We start from the raw sequence: 20,013 nt of genomic DNA, 5'->3' as shown, positions 1-20,013 counted from the left end.
TCATGGTCATTGTCCACTTATGACCTGAAAAAAAAAAGCCCCACCCTTTCAGCTGTGGTCAGTTGATAGTCCTTGCCTCTAGCCATGTGAATGGCTATTGATTGGTTGAGAGGATAGGGGTGGGTGCTAATCCTGTCATTGACAGTGACAATGCCTCTGGTTCTATCCACACCCTGACTATCGAGTGACACGCTCCAGTTCCTTTTAATTTCTAAAGACTCGTCAAATGGATTACTCCTTTGTACGTGACTTCATCTTGGAGGCAAGAGTGATACCTTTTCCTTCAAGGTTGATCTTCATTGTAGTGAAGGAATGTGTTACAACATGTGATGTATAATTCCATCACTATTCCCAATTCTTTGTCAGGCTGATTGTGTGATCCATGGTTTTGCTGTTTTGGTAGGGTTACGTGTATGTGTCATACATTATTGTGTAGGCAACATTAGTATAATCTGTATACAGACATCACAGGAGTCCTGCTGCTGGGTTACATTGCATGGCATTAATCTTGTGTCTTTGTGTGTTTTCACATTACTGGGTGGACACACGCTGTGCTAGCTCTCCACCCTGTGAAAATTACTTGATGGAGAATTTATAAACCACTACAGGCAAGAAATCAATGACTGTGGTTTACTTAGCCTTTGGGAACTCCAGGGAATGTCAATAGAGATCATGTGGCAGGTTTTAGATTTCCCTTCCAATCAATACATATGTATGCTCACTATACTAGGTCGACCCATTGGCCCTACTGCATGGTACTTTGTCAAAGATGTAACTCTTCTTAAGATAAGATGTATGGCAAAGCCAGAAGTTTTCATGTGCATGAAATGTGCAGGACTTTTGTGAGGAATGAAGATTTGTGAAAGTACTTGTAGAATGCATTTGAAAGTTTTTTGTCTAGATACACAATTCATTTCAAGCATTCCAGTTGACATTAAATGACAGATTTCTTACTATGAATGTTTCTAACCAGTTTTACAAAATAAGATGACCATTTTTACTTCCCCATATGACTGATAGAAAAGTATCTCTGTACAAAGTCAGTATCAGCAAATTAATGAAAGATTTTTTTTTTTCTGTAAGATGTTTTTGGAATGTGATGCTATTTTAGCTCCTATTAGGGTTGTGTAGCAATATACCATATTTGTACTTAATACTTGTAAAGCCTTTCAACTAAGTGTTGTCATAGTCAGATTAGTGTTATCATACTACAGAATTCATGTTTGAAGTTTTTGTTTTGAATCAACTACTTAGGCTCTGTGATTTATGTCTTCAATCTTGAATATGTTCCATGATACTTCCATGTCACAGGTAAGTTTAATTTTATGAGTTAAATGGCAAAGAGTGTTGAGAAACAAATTACTTTTGTCAGTGGATGTAGAGCTGGCAGACTCCCTGATTCTACAGTAAGCATTCCTGAAAATTCTGCCCTGTGATCTCATCATTTTCTGACAAAAGAATGTGGAACTGCTCATTCTATACACCAACAGAGATGAATTTGACCTACTAAAATTTTACTGATATCTCTGTGTTTATAACCTTGAATTGTATGTGAATGTTGGCATCCCTTTAGATGATTTAAGTCTTCAATAACATTAACGATGTTCATTGAATTTTGTCTCCCTTTCGTTCCAGATGATGTCACTTCAGCAGCCTTCCTCATCTGCTCTGCTTGTGTGGATGGTCTGAGAAGACGGGAGTAAGTGAGTAAGCTTGCAGTCCCGTAGCAAGCAGCTTGGGGGTATTTAACAAAGTGGAATACAAGGAGAGAGACTGGTAGCTGACAGCTGACTGTGATGTAAGGATACTGGCCTACCTCTCCTCACTTCTGACTGTGATGTAAAGATACTCCCTACCTCCCCACACTTCTGACATGTCATTTGGTCACCATGCCAAGTGGAGACAAGAAGCAGAGCAGACTGGCCGAGGTCAAGAGGTAATACCACTCTAGAGGCTAAATTGTATGTCAATGGCATACCTCATCAGTATGATTAAAGAGGTAGTACAGGCTTTCTTTGAACACCTTCTAATTAATAACTGGAAGGTGTTCAAAGTTTTCTCTGTACAGACTACATGTATATCACATCAACATAACGAGGTAATATCTGTCTTTTGATACATGCTATGTTTTATCACCTTAACACCAAGAAAGGGTGTCTTCACAGACTGAAGTTTGAACTAGTGGACTATATTACAGTTTGGGGAAATAGCCCAAAAAAGAATGTGCATCTTCATTAACTTGAAAACAGCCCCTTTGGGAAATCTGCCTGAAATTGATGCATGCTTACTTTGCATCATTCCTGGGCTCAGAGTGCCATTGGTTTGATAAGATCAAGAAAATCTCAGGCTGATGGTGACGCGACCCAGATAATGTGCTAATTCACAAATTAAACCAAGATTTTGGGAGAAATTTTCCCTATCAAAAATTGCGCTTTTCATATCTTCTTTCCACAAATATTGGGTTAATTTGATATTGGGCTAATATCATAACCACAAAATAGTGTGCTATTTTGAAGCTTCAGTCTGAGAAGAGAGACTGTAAGGTACATGTAGTACATCTCTGTACTGGCTAAATGTTTATGACCTCATCATCCAGAGTTAGTACATCTCTAAGTAAATACAAGCTACATGTTTATCACCTCAATCAAGATTGGACACCTGTCCATGTTTATTGTACCTCATCATAATGAATCGAGAAGTACATGTAGTACCTCTTAATACAGGCTACATTTTCATACTTTCACTGTCTCATGCCAACTTCTTTCACTAGGTTGCTTGACAGGCAGATGATCATGCTTTAGATTGATGTACACACAATCAAAGAAGGAAAGACTACAGAACATCTTCAGAGTTTTGCCTTTATTATGTTCATTAGTTTTTGCTATTATGGAGAACCTGATATAGTGAGCCTGTAGTGATCTTTCCCTTGGATTTTTTTTTTTAATGCATGCCAAATTAAGTATGCAGTGAGTCTTAAATGGAATTCTGCTAGCTGTTAGATACTGCTTGCTGTTAAATATAATTCACACACAGCTGTACACTGAGTCAGAAATCCTCCAGCTATGCCTCTCTCTCATCACTGCTTGCAAATTGATACATGAACAGTGAGGGGCAATAGCAGCTCATAGCTTGCTCCGTGTTACTCCTGTGTATCAAAGGTTTGTGATAACCTGCCCCGCCTGCCAACCACATCACTGAAATTGCTAATCCAATTTATCAATTTGATGAATCCTCCCCTTCAATTTACAGCAGCCAAATGGCAAATGCAGAATGCATCCTGTTGCCATGACAACAGTATCGACTTTATTGTCAAGAGATTTGCAGAATTCTAGACACCCAGCCCTGTTTAGTGATGTGTAATACATGTATATCAGTGGTAATGTATTACTGAGTTCTGAACCTTTTAGACTGATATACTGGGTAGTGTTATGACAAGCAATAAACACAGCTACAGGGGCGGAGCCAAAAATTCAATAAAGAGGGGGCGTCTTTACGAAATTTAACGATCCGCCACTGCAGCTCTAACGATGAACCAGATTTTCTGGACACATTGGAATGAACAGAAAGAAAAATCAAAATGTTTGTCATGCATTGTCTGTTTGGTCATATTTCATCACATTTTTGTATTTTACTATTTTTAGAAGATATCTTGTATGGCTATGATTTTTAAAAAAAAGTACTCAGTTTTAAAAATTAAGTTTTTGGAGAGTGATTGTTTCGATATACAAAGTATCTATCAAACCAGCAGTAAATAGTAAACAGCAGGTCAGTGTTCAAAATATTGCATTAAAAAAATATAAAACTACCAAACAAGAAGTAAGTTGTTAAATTGAATTCTCTCTCAGTATATCTATATGGGTGGAGAAGTAATGATATTATTTCCTTTTTAAGTATTGTTGTAAAATGTTTTCTTTCATATAATAGAGAGATGACCCAAATGCAACTTGACTGATAAAAGTAAAGTTATTTGCTCTTTCTTTTTCCTTTATCAGGGACAAGGACCTAGACAAGCTTCTGCATCTCCTGAGTACTCCTGCCAATAAACAACAGGTACTGAACTTCTTTTTATAAATTTGTTTTGTTCATGGATCCCAGATGTACTGGTTTGCTTGCTTTTTCTTACAAAAAGGAGAGGGCTTGCATTGATATGCACTGTCTTTTGGTTAATTTCTGTAAAATGCAATAAAGGAAATTACAGCAATGAATGCATATTGATTATTATCATGTGTTAAGCATATTTGCTAATCATCAAATTTTTATGCCTCTGCCAACGAAGTGGCTGGAGGCATTATGTTTTCGGGTCGTCCGTCCGTCCGTTAGTCCGTCCGTCCGTCCGTTCGTACGTACGTCCGTCCGCACGTACGTCCGTCCCGTTCTGTTTTTGTCGATATCTCAAGAATTGTGTGGTGGTTTTACATCAAACTTGGTATAAGGGTATATCCTGGGGGGATAATACTTTGTTTGGATTTTAGGGTCGCGGGGTCAAAGGTCAAAGGTCACAGGTTATTTTGTGAAAAAAAGGTTGAAAATTTATGTTTTTCTCCATATCTTGCAAATGGTTCAAGGTATCTTCATGGAACTTAGTATATGTGACCGTGCACCTCAAAACGAACATAAAGTCGCACACACTGATTTTGCGTGAGGACTGAAAATAAGTGAAATGGGTCAACCTAGCCGAACTTGACTTTTTTATATATTCTGAAAGAGCGGGTCTTCTTTTACATTATGCTAAAATTTGGTACCATAAAACGGGCAGGAAAGTGTAAGTTTTTAGCAGTTTATCTCAAACATTTTTGGTAGAATAGTGTGATTAGGTGTGTCTTCAGAATCCCTTTTTCATTTCTGAAAAACCATGCCCACACTCTTCACTTTCAACTCTAATAACTTTTGAAAGGATAGTGCTACTGCTTTGAAAGTTGGCATTAATTATGAACAGAATGTTTTAATGAGGCATGCTTGATTTCAGTTTAATCTGATAATCCCTTCATTGTTGTTACTCTGGTGGTTTACTTCTGTTTTTTTGTCCCATTCATCGCACAGCCAGCACGGTTTCGTAAAGATTAAGCGCTTGAATAGACACTGTACTTCAGAGCCTCTTTTCTCAGTTCACACTTTTCCTGAGTTTGTGCTTTCTTTCCAATATTTAGATAGGTTAGGAGAGTCCATTTGATTAGAGTTATACATCATTTTAAAGCTTAAAGTTTGCTCTTTCAGAATATGCTCTTAACTAGAAATTCATGTCTGGCGACTTTTTGTTTGTTTTGAGGTGCATTGTCACATATATGCTTGTTCCAATGGGCAGTGATTATCTAGGGAAGTTGGGGGGGGTCATGGTTCAAAGGTCAGGGGGTCAAAGGTCAAGGTCAACTCCTCAAAATATCACTACTTTCCTCATATTTATGCAATGCCTGAAGGTTTTTTTTTTTTTTTAACTTGATGTATACATGTATTACCCAATATATATTCTGTGGGAAGTTTCTTGCCAAAAGGTCAAAGGTCAAGTGAAAGTGTTGAATTGCACTTTTTCCTCAATATCTCAAAAGTAACTCAAGGTATCATCATAAAACTTACATATTTATGCATGTTCAACCTAACAGTGATTCTCTTTGGAACTGTGAGGTCAAAGGTCAAAGGCCAGGTTTAGATAATGCTATTTTCCCATTTGATACTGAAATTATACTTTTTCTCAATACCTTGAAAATAATCAATGCATAAACTTATAAAAGGGTCACAAGTCAAGTAAAAATTATCAGTTCCCCCAATATAGTACCTGCACTCTGACATTTTAATCATTCATCCAATTGAACCTAGTTCTAGGAAAGCGAAAATTCAGCACATTTGTGTCAAACCTGTCATTTTAATATTTTGCCAATTGTGTGAAACGGTCATTACACATTGTCAAGACATTGTACTATAGACCTATTAGGAGAACCATGCATTATGGCGGAGGCATATCAGTCGCCGTAGCGATATATCTAGTTACTTATGCATCTTACAGCTAATGAGTTGAGCAGCAAAATGTTTTGACATTTTGCTGCTCACAAAACAAGTTGTCCAAAGATCAGTCAGCCTGATGAAGCGTCCCGGAGAGGATGTGAAATGTTGCTACTCCAAACTACAAGTAAATCCATTTGACTATTGATTTACTGTTTATAGTTCATGTGATACTTTACCTGGATGACTGAGAACATTCACAGACATATGTTTTCTAAGATTTATTCCTTTTGATTTGCACTGCAGTTAAAGTAGAACAGAAGTGTGTACTATGTAACAATGTATGCAATGTGCCGTAATTCCAATTGTTATGTGTATGTTTTCTTCACACAGTTACCACCCATAGATGTAGATGACCCAGGTAACAACAATAACAACAATAACAGCCCATGTATGAAGTCCATAGGGCAGACCCATGGCCGAGTTTCACCTCCCAATGGTCAGAGCTTTCAGAAGACATCAGAAGCCACTGCACTGGAAAACTTTGGCTCCAAGTACCAGGCTGAGAGACATTTCAGTACACACTCTTTTCACAAACAGTTTGACCAGGTAAGTTCTATACAATATTTCAGAATGGAATATGGGGATGGTTGGTTTGATGATATCAATTTCTACCTATAAAAGTCTTGTATCAGGAGGCGTTGGGTTCAGAGCCAGCAAGACCAAGAAAGAAATTCTATTGTCACAAATAGAGCTATGAAATAATTTGCTGTCCTTTAGTGGGTTATGATTACCTTTATCATCAGCTAATACATCACTTGCCAGTATGTGGCTTCTATCATCTCATAGATTTATGCAGTCAAATGCAAGACATGATTGCACGCAGTCAAGGCATAACTTTTCCTCATGTTTACCACCGTCAAAATAGTGTCACATGTACTTAAAAATTCACCTTTTCACCCTCTGAACATGTAGCAGGGTTACCACTCACAATTCCTATTTTTTCATTATTTCTTTTCAAAGTATTTATCTTTTTTAAAACTGCAATTTTTAGATTGGCATGTAAGTTTTCATTTGGACATTGCTCTAGTACTGTGCATGCCATACATCTTTCAAATGGTTTGTTATTTCCTATACAGATCTTTGCAGCCATTGTGAAGAACAGATTATGTTCATTGTAAGTATGCCAGTGTTATGTCAGTGATAGTAAGAAAGAGCAAAGTAGAATGTCTGTTGATGTTTTGTTTTAGTTTGTTTGTTTCAGGCTTGTCTTTGATTATGTGTTTCTTTCTGTGTCTTGGCTATTACTGTGTAAGTTCGTATTTTTGCGAGGATTTGATTTTCGGGAATTTTGCAAATCACTTGTGGACTGTGAATTTAACAACACACGTAAATGTCACCGTACGCTAGGATGATAATGCCTCTATGATAGCCTCATTGTCAAATTGCAAAAATAATGTCTTGTGAAAATCTCCTTGACCTTATTCGCGAAAATATCTGTACGCGAAAATGATTGCTTAAACAGTATGTGTGAAATTATTTTAAGTGTAAATGATTATATGGTTTTGTTGTATATTTTGGTTTGTTTGTTTGTTTGTTTGTTTGTGTTGATATTTGTTTGCATTTTTTTTTGGGGGGGGGGGTCTGGCAGTACCACTTTATATCAGTGAAGAGATTTTGGCTCATACATTGTATTTCAGCTGTTTTGTAAAGAATTCAAACACAAATTAGGTGCAAAAGCAAAAACATGCTATCCTATGCACTAAGGTTCGAAGCTTTATGAAGTAGTACAGGAGAATGTCATTTTCTTATGACGGGCTTATATTCATGGGAGCTATTTTCTTCTTTTTTTTTTCTTTTTTTTTCCAAGTTAAATTCTGTGTCAGTGTTTGATATGATAAAAAGTAAAATTGTATTCCAAGATCTGCTGGTGCTATATGAACTAAATCTGTGTTCTGGCACACTCTTTGCTTTCTTCAGAGACTGGGTGGAGAGAGTTCCCACTGAAAATATCCTACGAGTCTTGATATGTCTGCGATTGTTTCTGAGGGACCCTGTCTACCAGAAGATGCTGTTTGACCTCGGAGGGGTGAAGATTCTCTCTCAGGTAAAAGGATTTGCAAAACTAGAATGGAAAATCGCGAAACGGTAGTTGACAAACATTGATTGGGCTGTTGTGTTGCTCTTGGAAAATTCTATTGTTAATATTTCACTTTTAGTTAAACAATATGCTATCAATATATCTTTCACTGCCCAGCAAAATTTTACAGATATAAAGAATTATTATTTTTTTGTGTGTGATTTGTATATAGCCTCTTAAAAAGTTAAACAAAAAACTAAATTTTGGTCAGAGTTATATGAACCTGTCCATGGCATATACTTGATTTCTTTGAGAAGGTGATTTTGTATCTCATTTGCACAGTGACAGACTACCATCTATGACATATACAATTTTATGGAAATGAATAAAGACAGTTGTCTTAAGACTTGCTGGCTGCATTGATATACAAACCTGATTCTCAGTAGTGAGGTCCCAGAGTCAAGTCCCCTGGCAGTGGCAGGTTTGCCCTTTAGTAGTCAACACTGCCACCCATTGTCTATTCCCTCACAAGGGACAGGAAGCTGCTTGTCTAATGGTATCTTTCTAATAGGGCTTCATTTATTATGGCCACTGAGAATATCCACAGAATATGGGTTTATGATAAATCCTATGTGTTGGTCAAAAAAAGTTCATGTGCCTGTAAGTATACAATTTTAGGCAGACATGTATAAAGTCATAAGTAGCCACCTTCAAAATATCACCTACGAAAGACTAGTGTATCGGTATGGTGGTATATTATGTGTCTTATGTGTAGATGTACACTAGTAATCCGTTTCTCAAAATGTTACAGGCATGAGCTGCCAGCATACAATCATGGGTGTAGAATATTAACTTTTGTGTACATGATATGGACTCAGTAAAGTTACATTTTAGAATTAGTTTTTACTTGAAATAAAACTAAAAAAAATATTCTTTTCTTCCTCCATGTCTCTTAGAAATTACAAACAGCCACAGAGAGCTATGTGCAAAGCCGAACTGATGAAGAGCCATTCATCGTTGACATTCTGAAGGAAATGTCAAGTGAGTGATAAGTTGTATTCTATACAATCAGGTTCTGGGTGCCTACATGTTGTGACTGGTTGAAGTCATGACCTTTTTTTAACTTTGGTTTGTGTGACATTTGTCTACAAGTCACATGTGTATCAACAAATTAGGTAACAGTACTGTTAGTCTGGTCATGGTGTGTCGGGTTGAAACAACTTACTACAGCTGTACAGTCAATTTTTTTATTTTTATTTTTATTTTTTATTTTTGCAAAGGATGTCATCAAACTACTGCCGAAAAAAGTGCAGCAGACCATGGATATTAGTACTGTCATGGACATGAACGTACTGCAAAATATCCGTACCTAATTTGGCTAATATTGATGTTTTAAGTACATTTTCTTTTGTTTGTATATGTTTACTGATATTGTTTATTGCCCTGAATATCAATGTCTTTGACGCTGTTCATTATCTTCTGTATTATTCATCGAATGACCAGATATCTTCCAGAAGCTGGCAGGAGATGTCAAACAGCGGGACTGGTTAATAGCCTGTGGAGCACACAAGGTTAGCAAGCTATATTGTAGCTTTCCTTTCCTCAGTTCTCTTTGATAGTGAAAAGCTCAAGCTCTTACAAAGACTTCTTTTTATGCCAGTCTGTGTAGCAAGGGTATTAGAGCTAGTATTTTTTCATGTCTCTCCATGTATAAAGCACTATTGTTTGTACTTCAACAGCAATTATGATGAACGTATATGATAAAGCATTTCACTCAACTGAACAACTGTGCATGTAATATTTCTGCTTTTTGATAAACAAAAAAAAACCACAACATTAACATCTTGATTAATCAAATTTAGATTAGCTTGTCAGCCATTTCTGTAAAGTTGCTGAAGTGACAGTGTTACTTTTGAACATAACACTGCTGTAGAAGATCAGAAATGTTTCTCACTTTAATCACAAACACCATGGTAGTATGGGCAATCCTCAAAGTGTGAAAATGAAGTAATGGTACATGGTTACATTGTTGTCTTGTCTGTTTGATTGCAGCCCCTTGTCATGCTCCTATCAGCTTCTGATGTCATGGTACTACACTGCTCCCTCTATGCACTCATTGGCCTAGCTCAAAGGTACGTTGGTCTCCCAGTCCTCAAAGTGAACTACACCTGCAGCTATGTCTTTAAATCTTCAATGCCATAAATATGTAGGATGTCCCAATGGTATCTTTGTTTTCTTGAAGAGATCAACATCACTTTAAGCGTTTGATCACAATATCACTACCTTTATGTAATATTGTTTGTTAATCACATTCTGTTTGCCTGCATGTCTTTTTTCCCCCTTTCAGTGTACAGCCAAGAGCAGTGATAGGAGAGCTATACTGTGTTGAGGTCCTACTCAGAATTCTTCAAGACTATGATGTAGAGTCAAAAAAGTAAGTGTTGTTTTAAGGTTATAAAAATTTGATATGTTTTCCTATGTGGCTTGTTATCATGTCATAAAGGGTAATGAGAAGTTAAACATTGTGTTTAATTCAAAGAGGGACTTGTGATGAAACATTGTGTTGATCAAAGGGGGACTTGGAATAAACCCTTTTCTTGTCTGATTTAGAGTATGGTGTGAAGTCACACTCTTTGCAGATGAACAGTTAATGCTTATTATGTTTCGTACATGTGATGAAACATTGTGAAGATCAAAAGGGGACTTGGAATAAACCCTTTCCATTTTTGCTTTTCTCATTTTGAATGTGATGTGGAATCGCACTCTTTGCAGATGAACAGTTCATACTGATTTATGTTTCATACTCTCTTTTAGACATTCATCAATCGAAAGATTTATTTTCATGTGACTCCCATCTTATGCTAGACTTGCTGCTAGTCTCATGAAGGTGTTATGTCAGGAGGAGCAAGTTAGAGAACAGGTGAAAATCTTCGATGGAATGCCCATCCTCCTCAGCCTGCTACACTCAGACAACATCAACCTCCTATGGAATGTGGTTAGTACTTATCCTCTATAGGGGGAAACTCCCTTCACCAAAGGGGGAAGTCCTTATCTGTGTCTCCTGATTAGACAGATTAGCAAATCTCTTTCTTATCTGTATCCTGTTGTTTTAAGATAGTGTCAGGCAATCATCTGTAACAAGAAATCACCGTTCAAGGATGTGCGGTTTAGAAAATCCTGTTCTATATCTGCTCACTTGTATGATCAAAGTTTGTTTCTGCTCGTGATTGATTGGTATTATCTGTATTGCTTATTTGGTTATGTTCTGTTATACACAGTATGCTGATTTATTCAGATTAGATATGAGGAAGTTGTCTTTAACTTGTAACAATGGAAGAATGGTTCCACTGGGAATGTGCAAATGAAACCTCAAATTATAGATGTGATATGAATCAGAGTAAATGATTGCACGCTCCTGCACTTTGTATGTCTCACTGCTGAAGACACATCATGGAGGTCTTGACATTTGATGCTATGAGACATGAATTAGCAAGGAGGTTAGGGTTAGGGTTAGCACTTTGTATGTCTCACTGCTGAAGACACATCATGGAGGTCTTGACATTTGATGCTATGAGACATGAATTAGCAAGGAGGTTAGGGTTAGGGTTAGCACTTTGTATGTCTCAGTGCTGAAGACACATCATGGAGGTCTTGACATTTAATGCTATGAGACATGAATTAGCAAGAAGGTTAGGGTTAGGGTCTTTATGAAAAGAATTTACAATTATCAGGCACAGTTCAAGTCTTGCGACATTTTATGACAAATATGTTTCAAACTGTTCTTGAAAATACAGTGGGAGGTGACACCAGAACTTAGGGAAAATTTGAGTTTATTTGTGTTTTTTTTTATTATATCATTGGAAAGGAACTTTGATCACATTTCCTTCAGTGATGGTAGTATTATAGGGTGCACCGTATTGATGATGTGTTTACATTGCACCTTGTGTAAATTAGGAAATGATAGGTGTACATGTAAGTGGTATAAATGTCCTAATAGCACTCATTAGAAGTAATTGAAAGTGTTTGTCCATGGTGCATAATTGAAAGAGTTGTAATTAGTCTCAGATTTCAATCATGTGAACAGACACACTCTTTTATTGAGACTGCATACCACAGTCCAAAGCTCCCACACCCTTTGCTACTGTATGGTTGTCTTGTAGGTGTGGTGCATAGTACAGCTTTCCCAAGACCTGGATGCCAGTAATGATGTCAGAATGATGGGGGGAATTCCCCCTCTACTAGCTCTCCTTCAGTAAGTCTTCTTATCAGACTCTTTCACATTGTCATTTTTGGTGTCATTGAGTGTAGTTGATCTTATCATTTGGCACACAGTAAGAATGAAAAGAATTCATGCTTTCAGATAGGGGACAAGATACGGAATTAGTCATTGAACCTGTTCATCTTATTCACTTAGTCTGTTCAACAAGTTGTTTTGTAGTCACATATACATGTACATCAAGAGTTAATGTGATTCTGTAAAAGAGTGTTATTCAGTTAACAGTCCACGCTTTCATAATATTAAAAAAAAAAAGATAAAGACTTTTTACACAATGAGAATTGTATCTTATTTTTTTTAACAGTGTGAATATGTATTCGATATTCACAAGATTGTTGCATTTTCGTTAGAAATACTGACATGTATACTTTATTTTACTGCTCCTAGAGGCAGCTAGTACTACCAAGTGTGCACCTGTATCATTTCCTGTTCTCTTCCTATTATGACTTGCAGTGACCGTGAGTTAAGTGCAGATCAAAGTTCATCCCAGGCTTTGGCCAGTGCAGGGTCATCTGGACGTCATCATTCCCTGTCCCTTCCAGTCCAAGACAGTGTGAGTTTATCTCATTGAGTGTATGTGGGTTTGTGCTTTTTATCCAGTGCTGTATGTAGTAATCTGTCATGTAGGTATACAGTGAACTCCTGTTAAAACGAACATGGTTATAACAAAATTCCGCTTACAACAAAGTAAAAATTTGGGCTGCAACGTTATTCACTCTGTGCTTTTCTATTGTTAATTTGTTGGTTTATAACAAATTTCAATGTAATGAAAGAAAACTGCCGGTAACGGATGTCCACTTTATTCGTTCATTTCTTTATTAGATTTGGGTATTAGTATGGGCAGATATCATATATTTTACGCCTGAATTTACAGAGGTCTGTGCTGTCTGAATGCTTTTCTAGTTTACAGCTGTTATCTATAGACTAGTGTTAACCTGTTGAGGACAAGTCCGGAGTATACTTGGACAGGTGTCTATGGGAAATGCATGTTGTAGCAAAATCAGTCCATCCTCAACAGGTTAAGTTGTTGTTTGTCCATGAATTGTTGGTCGTCGATCACAGACATGTATCTTAGCATGGTGCTCCCATTGTCTCTGTGCTCTCTGACTGAAATGGATGTTAATATTTGATGCTAGTTCACCTGACATCTTGATCAGTCTTAGCAAATATATGTACGTATGTTGTATATTAGTTGGAGTGTTTTGGTCAATTGTACAACTCAATGGGGAAACTTATTTCATATGCAGAGATACTGGTACTGTGACTTTTCTTTGTTTATTCTTGCAGAGTGATGTGCAGTTAGAACATGTCCTCTCTCTGAAGTCAGGTGAGTTTAACGATTTGAACGTCCCGCTGCACAGTGGGCACTGGTCAGGGTCCCGCTGCACAGTGGGCACTGGTCAGGGTCCCGCTGCACAGTGGGCACTGGTCAGGGTCCTGCTGCACAGTGGGCACTGGTCAGGGTCCCGCTGCACAGTGGGCACTGGTCAGGGTCCTGCTGCACAGTGGGCACTGGTCAGGGTCCCGCTGCACAGTGGGCACTGGTCAGGGTCCCGCTGCACAGTGGGCACTGGTCAGGGTCCTGCTGCACAGTGGGCACTGGTCAGGGTCCCGCTGCACAGTGGGCACTGGTCAGGGTCCTGCTGCACAGTGGGCACTGGTCAGGGTCCTGCTGCACAGTGGGCACTGGTCAGGGTCCCGCTGCACAGTGGGCACTGGTCAGGGTCCCGCTGCACAGTGGGCACTGGGTGCACAACTGATCAGGTTCATTCTGCCACAGAAAAGCAAATGTCTAAGCAAAGAGATGCTTATAAGTTGAGGTGTGGAAGGCAAGGTGGTGCTTCTGTATATCAGAAAAAAAAAAGTTGAAATATTTTTGGTTTCCTCATATTGTGACTCAGAGTGTTACCTCGTGATACACATGCTAATTTTCTCTTTGACCAGTGACGTAATACGACATGACAAAATTAAGCACTCCCCAGTTATCTGCAAGCTATTGAGGAATCACCATTCTGGGAGAAATTAATGTTGTATTGTCATGTGATATAGGCATGTCTCATGTCTTTAAGCATAACTGTCATTGTTGTATATTCTGTCTGACAGCTTGTTGTGCAGCCTTGACTGAACTGGTTCACAATGACACCAATGCTCAGCAGATTGTGCAAGTAAGTAGCCCGCCCTCTGTACCACCCCCCTACTACCTTTTCACCCAGTATTTTACATTGCAGGCATGGTCCTCCGGAGGACTGTACATCATGAAATGATGGATGAAGTCTATGATAGAGACAAGGAGATAGTGATATTCAGTCATCCTCATCATAGTTAAATCCAAAGGGATGAGAGAAAATCCTTCAATTTACATGAATTTCAACCTTAAATATATTTTAGACATAGCACATGCTTATATCCATGCAGGGTATTTAAACAGTGTAGAATTTATCCTTGACTTAGCCGGGTTTACAACTTGTGCGAGGTCGACTTATGCGAGTTTGACTGTATTTTCATGTCACTATGATGTAATATCTTTCTTCAATATAAAAATCAGTATGACTAGAGTAATCCCAGTTTGCGACAGGGTGCTTATTTGCAGCAAGGGCAGATTCATTCGTCAACAAAACAGTTAACTCTTTATGTGCCATGGTGGAAACCCCCTGTGTGCCACGTTATTCTGAGACAGGAACGTAGTCATGCTTTGAGAAAGAATTCTGTTTTTCCAATTTGTATAACTACTACAAATTTCTGTTAAGATGAGCATAATAGTAGTCAAAGTTAAAGAGGAATGCCAAGCTTTGTTTCGATATAGATTGTATGACGAATCTATGTTCAATTTTTCTTTTGAATGATCAGTTGCTACATTACTGTAAAGACATGACTTTTGCACATAAAACAGTGACAGAAACTTAGAATGTTTGAGCAAATCTAGTTGGGAACACCGCTTGATAGTCAATCACCACATAGAATGCAAGCCGTATATGAGAGGAACAAAAGCACGAGAAACGCTTTCATTGTGCCGCGGGATTAGCAGTGATTAGCGATTTATCGATCGGTTTTGGCGGCTTTGTTTGTTGAGCAGAATATGCGAAGTTGGCACGCCGTTGACTGAGTCGGACGTGCGAACGTGGCACATTAAGATTTAAAGAGTGTGAAGTGTGCTTAGTCCCATTGCAGCTGAAACAAAAGTGGGAGTTACTTGCAAGTGTTTTGGGAAGTTAGAATACTCTCGCATCCGGTTGCACGTTTTTATCAACAAATGAAATGCCCCTGATGGCCCGCAAATGCGCACCCTTTCACCAACAGGGATGATTACTCTATGAGTGTGGCAAGGGTTTGACTTGACAGCCTTGTTTCAAGGCAGACACACCCTGATAGAAAGTCAAAACTTGATGTCGTGTATTCAGAGTAGAGGAATTAGATTGAAGACAAACAATCACAAGGGGAAGATATTATAAATCCAATTTTGTGTTTTCATGCAGGACAATGGGACATACATTGTTGGTATGCTGATCTTCCCTCATAAGGCTTCAACTAAGGCAGAGAAAGAAGCAGCACAAACACTTCAGGTGAGACAATTTGACTCTCTCCCCTCTCTACTGCCTGTCTCCATGTCCTCTCTGGAGAGATATTCTGTCTTTGGATCATTACTGCCCAACAAAGGTCTATCCTGACTGCAGAGATATTTTGTCTTTATACAATTACTGCTCAGCAAAGGTCTGCTGTAAAAGTGGAATTATCTGCAGTGTGGAAACTATTGTACATTTCTCGCAATGTCAAACTAGTGTGACAATAAGAGCATGCAAAGTTTTTTTGCTTGCTATTATGTAATACTACATATTTTGATTCTGTGGAATTAAAACATGCATACTCCATCTTACAAGATCACTGAATAAAAAAAAATAATAAATAAAAATCATTTATGTAAAATTCTCACTGTTACAGTATGTGGAAATTTGTAACAGCTTGCTGTAATAATTTATTATTGTCAAAATCTGACCCTCTTTAGATTGCTATTGTAGTTGGTTTAAGAATGTCCATTTTGCTGCCAATGTTTGTATTTGTGCAGAAAAACTCCTTCCGGACCCTGAGGTTCCTGTTCAGTATGGAGCGAAATAGACGACTCTTTAAGCGTCTTTTTCCTCCTGATCTCTTTGAGTGCTTCATTGATGTTGGCCATTATCAGAGGGATATCAATGCATACAAGCCTCTTGTGGAAAAACTCTCTGGCTTGCCTGTAAGTATGTGTTCTGCCTTCCTAGTCCTTCCTGTGGATGATCATCTTTGGCATATAGAGTATAGACATGATTTAAATCCACAGTTAACCATTAGGAATAATGATTAAAAAAAAATGTTTGAGTTATCACATTAGGTACATATGTGCATTTTAATTTCGCGAGAGCTAAGATTCGCGAAATGAAAATGCATACAGTGAAAGTTCTTGCCTACACCATATGAATTGAATGCCAGCAGCAATTTGCAAAAAATTCCATGCTGCGGAAAAGGCCGTAGGCTCCGATTCGCGAAAATTTCATGCCGCGAATATACCGTGTTTTACAGTAGTTCAACTGTATCACAAAACATATTACCATATTAAAATTTTGCACTGAAGCCATACATGTAAGGTTTCTCAATAAACCATGAGATATTGTATTTTAGAATGAGTTTAATAAAACTATTGTTCACATCATATGTGTGTAGTATCATTGCTTAGTTGATTAATTCAGCTCAGTAGAGTGGCATGTGACGATATATCCTAAAACGTAATATCTTCAATTTGTGCAGGAATCTCTCCATATCAGAACAATCTACTTCCATGCCCCTCATACATAGTACTCTACTATGATCAGACTAAACAATGTGAAAAAAAAAAGAATGTCACTGCTGAGTTTCTATTTGTAATAATGATAGTGATACTATTAATATGGTAACAATTTAGGTGAATTGTAACATGCAAATGAATACTTGTTGCTCATTTCAGTCAGAACAGCTGGATGCTATCAAGGTGAATTTCCAGGAGACAAATCAGAACAAAGAACCAAGTCAGTCTATCTCAGGCTATCTGGTGTATGAACATCTTGGCACAGGAGCCTTTGGCAGTGTCTACAAGGTAAGGTTGAAGGACTTAGAGCAGTGTGTTATTGTTTGGTGACTATAGGTCAACCTGGGTGGAGTATGGTGATAAACAAAATAATTCATTGTTGTCGCAGACCTTTATGCCACACATTTAATTTTAGGGAGCTCGTTGTATTTGCTGCATATCATAGATTCATGTTTGCTCAGGCATGTTGTCAGAATTATTCTTGCCAAAAATGTTATCAACTCTAAATGATAAAGCATTTAAGATGTTTAGTTAGTGTTTTTCTGCTCTCACTAGTTTTTCATAAGACAACAAAGCCAAAATGATTTGAATTGATATAACATCAAAGCATAGATCTTAGTAATATTTGTGTTACCTAAACTCTGTACTATCTCACTACTTAATGTTTTCAGGTGAAGAAGAATGCTGGTGGTAACTTCCTAGCTCTGAAGGAGATTTCTTACAACAACCCAGCTGTAGGCAAGACTGCCAAGGAGAAAGAGAAGAGTATAGAAAGTATCATCAGTGAACTAACCATCGTCAAGGAGCACCTTAGACATCCTAATGTTGTCCGCTACTACCGCACCTTCACAGAACGTGAGTCATCTTTGCTATCTCCATTTTATTGTCCCCGCCGAACGAGTTCGAGCAGGGGACTATGAAACGGGCTCCGTACGTGTGTGTGTCCGTGTGTCCGTGTGTCCGTCCGTCCGTCCGTGTGTGATCAAAACGTTCAAAATGCTACTCCTTCGCCATTTCTAACCCAATTTTGATTCTGTTTGCTTTATATGATAGCACTACATGGGAGCTTTGAAACTTCTATACAGAATTTCAATTGTGACCTTTGACCTTGACCTTTGACCTATATTGTACATTTTGCTTCAAAATGCTACTCCTTCGCCATTTCTAACCCGATTTTGATTCCGTTTGCTTTATGTGATGGCACTAGGTGAGGGCTTCAAAACTTCTACACAGAATTTTGACCTTTGACTTCTTTGACCTTTGACCTTGATTTTTGACCTATATTGTACATTTTGCTACAAAATGCTACTCCTTCGCCATTTGTAACCTGATTTCAATTCCGTTTGCTTTAAGTGATGGCACTAGGTGAGGGCTTCAAAACTTCTACACAGGATTTTGACCTTTGACTTCTTTGACCTTTGACCTTGATTTTTGACCTATATTGCACATTGCCTACAAAATGCTACTCCTTCGCCATTTCTAACCCGATTTTGATTCCGTTTGCTTTATGTGATGGCACTAGGTGAGGGCTTCAAAACTTCTACACAGAATTTTGACCTTTGACTTCTTTGACCTTTGACCTTGATTTTTGACCTATATTGTACATTTTGCTACAAAATGCTACTCCTTTGCCATTTGTAACCCGATTTCAATTCCGTTTGCTTTAAGTGATGGCACTAGGTGAGGGCTTCAAAACTTCGACACAGAATTTTGACCTTTGACTTCTTTGACCTTTGACCTTGATTTTTGACCTATATTGCACATTGCCTACAAAATGCTACTCCTTCGCCATTTCTAACCCGATTTCGATTCCGTTTGCTTTATGTGATGGCACTAGGTGAGGGCTTCAAAACTTCTACATAGAATTTTGACCTTTGACTTCTTTGACCTTTGACCTTCATCTTTTTACCTATATTGTGCATATTGCTACTAAATGCTACTTCCGGCGGGGACATATATTACGCACCGCGTAATTTCTACTTTTCCTTGTTCTGGTTTGGTCTGGGTCAAAATGTCTTTACTTAAGTATAGAATTATTTTTTAACCTTGATTTTCATTTGATCAGCATAAGTGTTATTTGGTAGTATTTTCTTACGTGTTATGTGTTAAATATTCAATTTGCCCTTTTCTTTTCTTTTTTTTTTCCAACATACTAGGTACATTGAGGTGTGAATTTTCTTCACCCTTCTGCTTAATATTCTTTTTGCTTTCATATTGGGTACATTGCAGACACGTACAGTTTATGATCTGCTCTATAGCCAAAGACTATGTATTTAGATTGTAGGTATGAGTGACAAAGATGTTTAAAGCAGTATATACTGACAAGGTAAACATAGGATGGAAAAAAGAAATAATGATAATAACTAGCTGTATCTCACATAGGATACTTGTGTACATATTCATGTAGGCCTAATTCCTCAACACCCTTCTGTATGACAGAGAGTGTGTTGGAATTTGCATGGTTACTTGTGCAAGCCATCAGATGATCACATTGACAATTATTTTTTTGTCCCCGCCGAACGAGTTCGAGCAGGGGACTATGAAACGGGCTCCGTACGTGTGTGTGTCCGTGTGTCCGTGTGTCCGTGTGTCCGTCCGTCCGTCCGTCCGTGTGTGCGTCCGTGTGTGCGTCCGTGTGTGATCAAAACGTTCAAAATGCTACTCCTTCGCCATTTCTAACCCAATTTTGATTCTGTTTGCTTTATATGATAGCACTACATGGGAGCTTTGAAACTTCTATACAGAATTTCAATTGTGACCTTTGACCTTGACCTTTGACCTATATTGTACATTTTGCTTCAAAATGCTACTCCTTCGCCATTTCTAACCCGATTTTGATTCCGTTTGCTTTATATGATGGCACTAGGTGAGGGCTTCAAAACTTCTACACAGAATTTTGACCTTTGACTT

General features: G+C 38.1%; 1 protein-coding gene across 1 annotated transcript in view; it reads left to right on the top strand.

Annotated features, from left to right (window-relative positions):
* Positions 1–1,889: 1,889 nt before the first annotated feature.
* Positions 1,890–20,013, top strand: part of LOC139717704 (serine/threonine-protein kinase Nek10-like) — a 38,953-nt gene continuing 20,829 nt past the window's right edge. The window contains exons 1-18 of the mRNA XM_071629205.1: positions 1,890–1,936; positions 3,993–4,050; positions 6,328–6,543; positions 7,074–7,111; positions 7,915–8,041; positions 8,971–9,055; positions 9,518–9,585; positions 10,067–10,146; positions 10,362–10,448; positions 10,880–11,009; positions 12,175–12,266; positions 12,744–12,843; positions 13,578–13,617; positions 14,394–14,455; positions 15,764–15,850; positions 16,351–16,518; positions 17,263–17,391; positions 17,775–17,958. Of these exons, the coding sequence (XP_071485306.1) occupies positions 1,890–1,936; positions 3,993–4,050; positions 6,328–6,543; positions 7,074–7,111; positions 7,915–8,041; positions 8,971–9,055; positions 9,518–9,585; positions 10,067–10,146; positions 10,362–10,448; positions 10,880–11,009; positions 12,175–12,266; positions 12,744–12,843; positions 13,578–13,617; positions 14,394–14,455; positions 15,764–15,850; positions 16,351–16,518; positions 17,263–17,391; positions 17,775–17,958 (1,798 nt within the window). The remainder of the gene's footprint in view (positions 1,937–3,992; positions 4,051–6,327; positions 6,544–7,073; positions 7,112–7,914; positions 8,042–8,970; positions 9,056–9,517; positions 9,586–10,066; positions 10,147–10,361; positions 10,449–10,879; positions 11,010–12,174; positions 12,267–12,743; positions 12,844–13,577; positions 13,618–14,393; positions 14,456–15,763; positions 15,851–16,350; positions 16,519–17,262; positions 17,392–17,774; positions 17,959–20,013) is intronic.

Source organism: Diadema antillarum, unplaced genomic scaffold (assembly GCF_040938485.1).
Source record: "Diadema antillarum isolate AM-2024a unplaced genomic scaffold, OU_Dant_1.0 scf00000081, whole genome shotgun sequence".
In the NCBI taxonomy this organism is placed as follows: Eukaryota; Metazoa; Echinodermata; class Echinoidea; order Diadematoida; family Diadematidae; genus Diadema; species Diadema antillarum.
This window is presented reverse-complemented; position numbering and strand designations above follow the sequence as displayed.